Below are 11432 nucleotides of genomic sequence, written 5' to 3'. Positions count from 1 at the left end.
TCCATGGTGGCTCCACCTTGCAACTTACAGGACTTGAAGGATCTGCTGCTAATGTTTTGGTGCCAGACACCACAGGACACCTTCACGGGTCTTGTAGAGTCCATGCCTCGGCAGTAGAAGAAGGTGGTCATAATGTTTTGGACTCAGCATGCCTCAGCACTGTTTTGGCGGCACAAGGAGGACCAGAAGCATATTATGCAGGTGGTCAAAATGTTTTGGCTCATCAGTGTATACGTGTATTTGTGTATGTATGTGTGTGTGTATATGAAGGACTTCAGTCTACATCTCAGATCCCTGGTCAGAATCCAAGTTTCACATCCGTAGAGTAAGACTGGAAGTACCAAGGACCTCAGACTCGGACTTTTGTCATCCTGCATAGGTCCCGACAGCACCACACCCCGTGGTACAGTGAATCCATGACTCCCCGGATGTCTCTAAACCTCTCGCTCACAACATGCGGAGACACGAATGTCACTGCCAAGGTAAGTGAATCTCTTTACGAGCTCAACATCCTCACCACAAACAGGTACAGACAAGAAAGCAACATCCAAGATGTCATTGAAAGCCTGACTCTTAGTTTTGACACAGGAAACCCATAATCCCAAAGACCATGACTCCTCATTCAGCACCTTGAGGACTCCCATCAGGATATGCAACGTCTCCACAATCTTTTGGGATATCCAGTGACTGCATCATCTGAGAAATCAAGGTGAGAGATCTCAAAACTTTCAAACGCTGCACCGCAGCTTGATCTCTCCGACATCGTCCCCAGAATCCAGTCCGTACAAGCGCTGAAAAGTGTGGGAGCCAATACACACCCCTGAAAAACTCCAGTCGCAATTGGAAATAAGTCAGACATGGAACCACCACACCTCACAGCACTCTCAGTACCAGAGTATAGTTCGGAAATCAGATTGATTCGTTTCCCGATTCCCGATTCCCAGAATCAAACACTTTGCAGAGATCAACATGGGCTTCAAGCAGTCCCTGCCAAAACTCTCGTCTGCGTTTGGTGAAGACCCGGAGAGCAAGGACATGGTCAGTCATTGACCTCTTTGGGGTAAAGCCCGACTGGTGTGGGCTCTTGTGCTCAAACAGATGGTGGCGAACAATATCAAGAATTATCCGAGCAAAGACGTTGCAAGGCATTTAGAGCAGCGTCAACCCTCGGTAGTTGGGATCATGCCTGACGACCACCCCTCCCTTTCCTTCGAGGGACAACAAGGCTCCCCTTCCCATCAGTTAGGCTGATGCCTTTGCTCCAAAGCGAACTGCGTGCAACCACATGAGTACTGCCTTTTCACCATCATTGAAAAGTTCAGCATGGATGCCACAGAATCCCAGGAGCTTTACCCCCTTTCAAGTAGGTCACTGCAGCCTGTCTTCCCACAACCTAAGACGGTTCACAGTTGATTGGAGGGTCAGCAATAAGGACAGTAACACCCATGACATCCAACTCACCAGCTGGTGTATCAACCTGGTACAGTTGCTCAAAGTAACCGACCCAACGGGCCTTCATTTCAGACTCCTCTATCAAGCTCCACCACTCTCTGCTCTAACTGCAGTACACCGAGGGACGGGCTTGGACGAACGCAATGAAAGAATTCCTTTGCAAGCAGGACGATAATCACCTGACCACAGGTGATGCTCTACCCCCTCACAGATTCCTTACACATAGACCTCCTTGTCCGCCCTCAGTACACGTCCAGTTTTATCTCAGCTCCACCATTAGGCCTGGCACTGCAACTCTAGTCAATGGTATTCATTGTCCCTTGAGAGACAAAGTTCTTCTTCACCCTTCGGTGTGTTCCAAGACATCCACTGGCAACATCAAGGATAGTGTTACTGAAGGCACTCCACAACTCTTCAGGATTCCCTGAAGCACCCAGACCCCCCCCACCCCCAAATCCCTCTCATCCTTGAGCCTGCCAACATCCAGCCTAGGCTCGGTTGGCACCATTCTCCCAGATTTAAACTGAAACTTCAGAGTTGCTAAAACAAGCCTGCAGTTGGTTTTGAGGAACTGAGCACTCCGGTAGACCCTCAGTTCTGAATCATCCTCCAACGACCATCAACGAGCACATGGTCAGTGTTCTTTGCCACATCACCAGAGTTGGAACACCAAGCCCAGTAATGATCCTGTGGGCGCTGAAACCATGAACCAGCCACCACTAAACAGCCACATGCTACATATGAAATGTATCAAATGAATGATCATGTCATCTTCAAGCTGAAACACAGCAAGAAGAGGAGTGGGAAAGTGGGGATGAAAACAGAAAAGGAACAAACCAACTGACAAACTGACAAACAAAAGGAGGTGAGGGAGAGGTGGAAAACAAAATCACTATAACCTGGAAAAGTTGGAGTACTTCGGAACGGGGTCATTTGGGGTGGAAGAGATCATTCGTATGGATGGGGGGAATGAGATGAAGTCATGGGAATGGGCTGTATTGAAGTGTTGGAGGGAAGAATGGGATTGAATAGATTGGAGAAGTTGGTTGTTCAGGTGAGAGAAGAGAAGAACAAATGAGTGGAGGTGAGGAGTGAGCCTGGATATTCAGAGTTTAATAAGAAGAGGGTTACTGGCAGACCATGTGCACCCTGCAGAATCCTGGGAGGGACAGAGCCAAGATAGGGCAGACGGTGAAAGACCAAAAAGGTGGCTGAAGACTACAGAGAGGCCAACAACCTGTCTCCGATGAAACGATAACAGGCCTGGACACTCAGCTTCATCATGGGAGATCCCGATGATTTTGAGGGCCTTGCTTTCCATGTCGTCAAGTCGGGCAAGATGTGAGTCATGGTTGCCAGTCAAAAGGTGGGAGTAGTCTTCCATGAAGCTGGGAATGAAGGCCTTGTAGTTTGTCTGAAGTTCAGATTGTTCAAGGATAGAGCTTTAACAATGGAGGATGACCAGTTGGCGCCTGCCTTTGGAGGCCCTCTTCGAAACATGGGCTATCCAAGAACGATCATGGCTGATTGTGAGGCCAAAAAGTTTGAGTGACTTAACATCTTCAAGATCCTTATTGAGGAAGTTGATGGGATGGTTCGCTCGGCAGCCCTTACGGAGACACAGTGTGAGTGTATGGGATTTGTCAGGGTTGAAAGACATATTCCAAGTGTTGGCCCAGCTTCTGATTCTCTCAAGTTCTGCAGAGAGGGAAGAGGCTGCTGCATGCCTGCTTGTCTGAAGGATGAGAGATGATGATACAGCAGAGGGTGCAATCATGAGCAAAGATATATTGTGCAGGATTTTCCATGAAATCAGAAAGATATAATTGATAAAGATGAGGAGCAAGACTGGGCCAAAAACACTCCCTTTGGGGGACTCCAGCTTTGATAGGAAGAGATGGGAGGATCCCTTAAGAGCGACACTGACTGTGTGAGTGGAGGAAGTCAGTGTGATCCATGAGAGTCGGTGTCCTTAAATGCCATAAACAGAGAGTTTGGAGACCAAAGTGGGGGACCCGACAATATAAAATGCTCAATACATGTCCAGATAGACGGCTCGTGATGCTCAACTCAAGTGATGCTCAAAGATGTCGTGATGCTCGACTTGTGGAATCGTGACGTGGTGTCATTCCTATCTTTTTTATTGTTTTTTTTTTTGAGATTTCATCCCTCTATATTTTTACATTTTTCTTTAAAAAAAATTTTTTGTTGTTGTCTTGTTTAATTCAGCTTGCTGTTTTGAAACAATAGTGCCAGATGGACCATCATGGCAATCATATCCTGGAAACGTACAATTGTTGCACCTCTGGTATAACTCGAGTCGAGAAGGCCAAGCTGAAAATTCCTGCAGACAATAGCTTGGGTTGCTTTGAAATGCTTTGACTGTTTGTGTTTTCAGAAAGCGCAAGTCAATTCTCAGTTGTTTTCAAACAAGAGAAAATGTTGCGCCTCTTTTTGGCCGACCCAGCAAAAGACTGCACCGCCGGTCTAGTCCTATATTTCATGAGATGCACAAATGACATTGCTTTGTCCGTCAAGAATGTACGTGAGGTAATCATTGAAAAATGGTCAAGATTCACTCCACGAACAAAACTTAACAATCTTTATCATGAATTTAATTCATCACACTCTGTATAATTTGAGGAGTGTCTGTTTGTTTGTTTATTTGTCTTTGTACTCTTCCAAACCGCTGGACGTAATGAGTTGAAAACTGGTGGTTGTGCAGTTCCGATGGAAAGTAGACATTCCCTTCCCAATTTTTCACCTGTTGTTGCCTGATAGTCTGGAATGAAATCACATTAAATCAGACTTTTCACCTTTATTAACACATCGTAACCCACAACCTCCAAGTGAAAAAGTTTTCCCCACTTTCCCACGCTTATTGTGCTGTTTGGTGTGATGCTAGGGAGTGACGGTAAACCAACCATCAGTAAGTTTAACAATGCACCTAACCCCAACAGGAAGTGTATTTCGGTGAAATCGATTGCTCCAAAGATGTGTTACGAGGAGCAAGAATGAAAATTTCAAACATCTACTACCCTGCCATGGACGTCAGTGACAAATGGGGTGAACTCAACAACTCCAAATCTGGAGAGAAAACGAAAAAGACTTTCAAAGAGAGCATATTGAGCTTCATTTCGTTTTTGGATGGTATGTTATGTTTTTTTTATATCCCTCTTAAACATCAGCAGAATATCATCTGAGTGTAGACTTTTTGTGTGCGTGGTGTTGGCTTAATGGAGAGGGTGGTGGGCTGGGGATCCTCAGATCCTGAGTTCATAATCCCACTCGGCTGTTGAATTAATACCAGGTGGGGTTGACTCTGCCTGTCATCCTTCCGAGGTCGACAAAAATGAGTGGTACCCCAGCATGCTGGAACCCTGTGTCGGAGTGCTGACCCGTCCAGGATTGTGTCCAATAGTTGAGAAGACTGCTTTGGTAGCACCAACACTCCACACAGAGTGTGGTCCTGATAGATGGATGGATGGATGGATGGGAGACTTATTCTGGTGCTCTGCATTTGAGGTTTGCATCGATAGAACAGCGGTTCCAGTTAAAACTTCATCTGAGCCTGGCTCGTGGACTTATTGTGGAACTTTGTGAGTGAGGTTCATTTTTAATAATGGCATAATACACATTCTGAGATGTGGAGGAACACGATGGAGTTCAGTGGAGGAACAACTGGAGGAAATCGAATTCATCGACGCACTACCGGAGGAGACTCTCCACAAACCAAGTTTCGTACAAATTTGTCCGTAACTTTTTGAGACATCCTGCTCATAGACAGACAGAGACGTCTGTCTCTTCATCCACCTTCAATGGCAGAGGAAACAACAACCACTTTCAACCACCATTACCGGCTGAGCGAAGTCCGAAAGCTGGGCATGATTTCTCTCCTCGAAGCTTTTGGAAACCACCACATATTTGAAGAGTTTATATTTGTACATTTCCACCCTTCCGCAATGACTGTAAAAGTTTGATAGTATTTTCCTTTGATTTTGAAAACGAAGCACCGGTGACCTAATTCCTTGGCCAGGAAACTGCTCTGGCTTTGACCGACCCACATTTACTTTTCCAGGCGCTGTCCGAAGCATTGAAGGTGTTCCGGAATTGCAAAGGCCAAGCGCAATAGACCTGAACCGATTTCAATCCTTCGATGATATTACGGCTGCTGCTCATGATCCTCAGTTGCTGCCTGAATTTGAAGGCATCTTGTTGATTTGGCATCAACAGATATATCAGGTAAGGCAGATGCTTTTGATGAGATTTTTTTTTGAAATAAATCCCTATTTTAACAATGATTTTGTTCATATGACCGATGATGATAATAGAACACATCGACACCGGTGATGTTAAAAAAAAACTTTCCCTGATTAACTTTTTGCCATTATTTTGTGATTCTATCTATCTTGATGATGTATTGAAGGTACTCATGAGGCTTGTTGTCTTCCATAATGTGGAAAAATCTATTTAACTTCATAAATATGAGATCTGATATTCTATCTTGCTTCACAGGTGTTGACGGAGAGCGAACATGTCCGGAAGGAAGCAGATAACTCTGGCCCGTTGACGGAGCTGGAGTATTGGAGGTTCATGTCGGTGAAGTTGAACTCGATTATACAGCAAGTTGAAGGGCTGGATTGCCGCACCGTTTTGAACGTCCTCCTTGCAGCACGCTCTAAGCTCATCAAGGTATCTGTAAAAGTGACCGGTGTTTTAAATTCTGCAACTCTGTTGGCCAGAATTATTCTGTGTTTCTCTGTAAGCAACGCCGTAGCTTTCCACTTCTCACCAATATTGATCTTAAATGTCATCAGTGCTGATGAGCTGAGATTATCCAGCCACTTTTAATATCCAGAATGTTCATATTGTTATGTTTGTGGGTTAGATGGAGGAATTTCAAAGGAAAGTTAGGAATGTATAGAGTTGCTTGGTCTGTGGACGTGTAGGAGACATGTCGATGTAAATTAGGTCGGGAAACTGTGAGCTGAAGTGTGACGCGTCACTACACGGGGGGTGGTGCTGTGTTAATTAGGTATGGTTTAAGGATAATTTCTCCCACCATGTGATTGCCATTGTAAATATTTGATTTATTTTCATTAAACCCCATATTTATTGAAGTTGCTTGCGTCTGTCTATTTGTCATGGGTTCACGATAAACCCCATTGTGCTTTGCTTCCGTCTGCTCCGTCCTTGCCGTCCTATCCTTCCTGCGCGCACCATCATCTCTGAGAATCTGGGCTGCAAGCCTCCAAGGGAAATCGTTCAGCTATCCGTCCGGATAGGTTAAACCACCCGGACACGACAATATGCAGTCATGACTTTGTTAATTAATTAATTATGCAGATATCTTGTCCCAGGGGAGAGATGAATGGAGTTGTTTGCTCAGCAACAGCGCAGTGATGATTACGCTGCTATTAACTCTTTAATTGATGTCATTTCATCGATTTTTAAACCAGGATATGTGCTTTATATTTCCCAGAAATGGAGAGAAATGGACGGCAAGATCACAGATGCTGCGAATGAGGCAAAAGACAACGTGGCACATTTATCTACTCTCGAAAGAGTCTGTCAACCTCTTTACAGCAGCGATCCTGTAAGTTTTCTTCGTCATCATTTATCATGCCAATGATTTATAATCATGAAAGAATCGATATTCTATGGTCACTTGCATATCGATAAGTAAGATACTGCAACTCGCACCCAGCCAATCCTAACCGAACTCGAACCTCGTGATGATGGAGTTAACTCTCCCCGTCTTGCGAAGTGTGAACTGCTTTGTGTCCCACTGAATGACCGGATCGGATCTTCACAAATATTGAACCAATTAGTTGTTGTCACACACCCAACCTGTACAGAAAGTTTTGTCCGAATCCTTGCATAACTTTTTGAGTTATCCTGCTCATAGACAGACAGACAGACAAACAGCGGTGCAACGTAACCGGCTTCCAACTTCGGTGGTGGAGGTCACAACAAATATGAATGTGAAGAAGAACAATAAGAAGCGATCTCCATCAGAAAATAAATCACGTGTATCACCGACAACGATTTTGGTTTCACCTACCTTATACTCTACCCAAATTGACACGGACTCAATTGAGAGGTCGTCAGACACACAGAAGGAGAAAAGGGTGAGACGATGTGGGGAAGAGGGGGGGTGGTGTCCTCGTGGGGGGATAACGGGGTGGTTTCGGTGTGCTCGAGCCAAGTGGTGCACTCTTGCCGAGACACTGTGGGGCAGGCAGACAGCTATTTCCCCACGCACACTGAACTGTGATCTGGATCTCCTGCCAGTCTGGGAGAAATTGCCACTGGTGTCCCGAAGATCATGGGACCGGTTCCTCCTTTCGCTGGGGTGGCCTAAATAACCCCCAGCGATGCTCCGGTATGGAGTCCCGCTTTGGAGTTCTGTCAAGAGAATGAGATAACCTTCACACACTTCTGACCCTGTCAAGGTCTTGGCACAACTGCTCTGCCACGGACATCACTCTCAGGATTCCTGCCTCAACTGCCCGAACGCAGACCTCGCTCTCGAGATTCCCTGCTCAACAGCTCTGATGTGGACCTCGCTCTCGGGATTCCCGATTCGATGACCGACTCTCACTCAAAAACCCAGTTCAAAACCTTTCCTGTCTTGACGTCATCAGGAATGCTCATTGGTCACGTGGCTCGAGTGCACTGTTGATTGGCCCGATTTCAAGAGAACGCATACTCCATTTGGCTCGAGAGCCGTGAGTGGTGAGGCCAGTGAGTAGAAAGGGGATCATGGTATTAATCAACAAAATAAATGAGGAATAATCACATTTTAAATTGAAAAACCCAAAGGGATGGAGTGCAGACAAAGGTTCTGAACACGAGTGTACGTTGGCAGATCTAAAATGGGATTTACAATAATAACTACACAAAACATCCAAATTGTGGTTCAACGAATCAACTACTTAACACCCCAACCCGCAGCATCCATTCTCGTTACAACACTTGAGGCATGTTGAATCAGTTGTGAAATAACATCTGGAGGTCAAACATGAAATAACGAAGATTTTTCAAGTTTATTGGTCAGTCGAAGTTGTTATAACTCAGCGAATTTTGTATTTTTTTTCCCCAAGCATGTTGGTCTGTCGCATTTGACGTTTGTAGCGTTTGTTTGTCACACGATTTTGGGGCACAGTTTTCAAGCAATCGTTCTGAAATTTTGTGCGTGTGTAGTTGACCGGCCAAGGACAGCAAGGTTTAATTTTGGTGAAGATCCGAATCCGGATCCGGATACGAGAATTATTTAACTAATTCTTCAACATAGAGATTTGGCCAAAAATGATATCGAGCACAACATCTCAAAACGTTATGGATGGATTCGGACGAAACTTGGTGGACATGTTGGATGTGTGACAAGGACTAACTGATTCGATTTTTGTGAAGATCCAAATCCAGATCTTTTTTCGAGAATTATTTAATTTTTAACTTATTTTTTTCTCACCATTGAGAGTTGGGGCTAAAACGATATACGGCACAATATTTCAAAAATGTGTCGGGCCCGATATGTTCTCATGGATCAGGCATTGCAGGGCGGAGGAATGGGCTCCACCGAGTGCCCTTCTAGTTTTTTAATCGAATTATTGTCACAATCTTTAGCTTGCCTGTTCGAAGAACAGAGAGCTATAGCGATACCCCCGGCGTGAGCGTGAGCGTCAGCGTCAGCGTGAAAATGTTAAAGTTTTTGGTGCAAGTTGTTTAGAAGCTTGCCATTCATTTAATATGTGTACTAGGATGCTGATATTTGGCTTGGAGGTTCCTTTGGGGTATATTATTGATGTCGTTAAGTTGAAATAAAAAAATAATTTCAAATGTTTTAAATTTTTGACCTGTTTTAAACTTAACTTTTTTGGAGCACATCAACGTTAAAGTTTTTGGTGCAAGTTATTTAGAAGCTTGCCATTCATTTAATATGTGTACTGGGATGCTGATATTTGGCATGGAGGTTTCTTTGGGGGTATATTATTGATGTCGTGAAGTTGAAATTAAAAAATAATTTCAAATGTTTTAAATTTTTGACCTGTTTTGAACTTAACTTTTTTGTAGCACATCAACGATAAAGTTTTTGGTGCAAGTTATTTAGAAGCTTGCCATTCATTTAATGTGTACTAGGATGCTGATATTTGTCATGGATGTTCCTTTGGGGTATAATATTGGTGTAGTGAAATTGAAATTAAAAAATGAGTTTAATTTTTTTTAATTTTTGACCTGTTTTGAACTTAACTTTTTTGTAGCACATCAACATTTAAGTTTTTGGTGCAAGTTATTTCGAAGCTTGCCATTCATTTAATATGTGTACTAGGATGCTGATATTTGGCATGGAGGTTCCTTTGGGGTTTATTATTGATGTGGTGAAGTTGAAATAAAAAAAAAATTCAAATGTTTGAAATTTTTGACCTGTTTTGAACTTCTCTTTTTTGTAGCACATCAATGTTAAAGTTTTTGGTGCAAGTTATTTAGAAGCTTGCCATTCATTTAATATGTGTACGAGGATGCTGATATTTGGCATGGAGGTTCCTTTGGGGTATATTATTGATGTGGTGAAGTTGAAATAAAAAAAAATTCAAATGTTTGAAATTTTTGACCTGTTTTGAACTTCTCTTTTTTGTAGCACATCAATGTTAAAGTTTTTGGTGCAAGTTATTTAGAAGCTTGCCATTCATTTAATATGTGTACTCGGATGCTGATATTTGGCATGGAGGTTCCTTTGTGGTATACTATTGGTGTCGTGAAGTTGAAATTAAAAAATGATTAAAAATTTTTTTTAATTTGTGACCTGTTTTGAACTTAACTTTTTTGTAGCACATCAACGTTAAAGTTTTTGGTGCAAGTTATTTAGAAGCTTGCCATTCATTTAATATGTGTACTTGGATGCTGATATTTGGCATGGAGGTTCCTTTGGGGTATACTATTGGTGTAGTGAATTTGAAATTAACAAATGATTTTAATTTTTTTTTAAATTTCAACCTAAGATGGTGTCAAAGCCACCCAATGCATGCCTGTTGATAGCAGACGCTTGCCATTCATTTAATATGTGTACTAGGGATGCAATGAACTCCAAATGAAATAAATTTTGTTGGTGCACCTTTTTCACAGACTCAATATTTGTGAAGTCAAAACACTACATATTACTTTTTTAGCTCGCCTGTTCGAAGAACAGAGAGCTATTGTAATACCCCCAGCCTGAGCGTGAGCGTGAGCATGAAAATGTTAAAGTTTTTGGTGCAAGTTATTTCCTTTCCCATGTTTTCATTTACCACACTATTTTTTTTTACTGATTACAATATACAAATAAATATATTGCTTTAAAATAATTTGGATCAGACTTCACTGCAATGCTTTATTAAAAATATTATTGGACTCGTCTTTTAAAAACTATAAATGTACAAACAGGCGAGCATTGGGTGGCTTTGACACCAACTCTCTGGTTTTCAACACCTTGATATACTTGAGGGAAGTTATTCAATGTGAATTATGCTTCAATGTCTCACTGTATGTTTCTGCAGGTGGCCATAACAAAAGAGATCCACAACCTCGTCAATCAAATAAAGGCGATACATGACTTTTCTCGGTACTACAAGTCATCCGAAAGGATTTCCACCTTATTAATGAAGGTATGTCTGCTTCCTTTGCTATAACTTGCCGGTGGAAGCTCTTCCTCAGCATCAGACCCGTGCCCTGTTGATGATGCAACCAGCAGGTGCAACCGGGTGAACATCATCAATGTACTGATAGTTGGACAGTGGAGAAACAAGTGCATTGTTCTTGCCGTCTGTGGTTGCCATTGTTTTATTTGCTCAAACAGCAAAACAGCACCGATTGTAAAAATTTCTCAAATTGTCCTGTGCAACATATCCTTGCATGAAAACTTTTTGACACAAATTAATTGAATACTTTTGGTTGGTCTGTTACACATTCCCATTGTACGCGTGGCTCCTGATGGATGCAGG

General features: G+C 42.9%; 2 protein-coding genes across 48 annotated transcripts in view; one reads left to right on the top strand and one right to left on the bottom strand.

Annotated features, from left to right (window-relative positions):
- The window catches only part of LOC147021573 (dynein axonemal heavy chain 8-like), a 238149-nt gene that overhangs the window by 38958 nt on the left and 187759 nt on the right, over window positions 1–11432 (bottom strand). The gene's annotated exons all lie outside the window — the stretch shown is intronic.
- The window catches only part of LOC147021576 (dynein axonemal heavy chain 8-like), a 165600-nt gene continuing 158023 nt past the window's right edge, over window positions 3856–11432 (top strand). For 22 of the 26 annotated variants that reach the window (XM_085891643.1, XM_085891642.1, XM_085891655.1 and 19 more), the window contains exons 1-6: window positions 3856–4002; window positions 4413–4602; window positions 5531–5694; window positions 5968–6144; window positions 6935–7048; window positions 10989–11096. In XM_085891643.1, the coding sequence (XP_085747769.1) occupies window positions 3892–4002; window positions 4413–4602; window positions 5531–5694; window positions 5968–6144; window positions 6935–7048; window positions 10989–11096 (864 nt within the window). In that variant the 5' untranslated portion in view covers window positions 3856–3891. Of the gene's footprint in view, window positions 4003–4031; window positions 4603–5530; window positions 5695–5967; window positions 6145–6934; window positions 7049–10988; window positions 11097–11432 lie in introns of those variants that run through there. The other 4 variants (XM_085891660.1, XM_085891656.1, XM_085891651.1 and 1 more) reach the window with 3 other exon arrangements.

Source organism: Eptatretus burgeri, chromosome 8 (genome assembly GCF_056783735.1).
Source record: "Eptatretus burgeri isolate ZD-2024b chromosome 8, Ebu_testis_v1, whole genome shotgun sequence".
Taxonomy (NCBI): Eukaryota; Metazoa; Chordata; class Myxini; order Myxiniformes; family Myxinidae; genus Eptatretus; species Eptatretus burgeri.
This window is presented reverse-complemented; position numbering and strand designations above follow the sequence as displayed.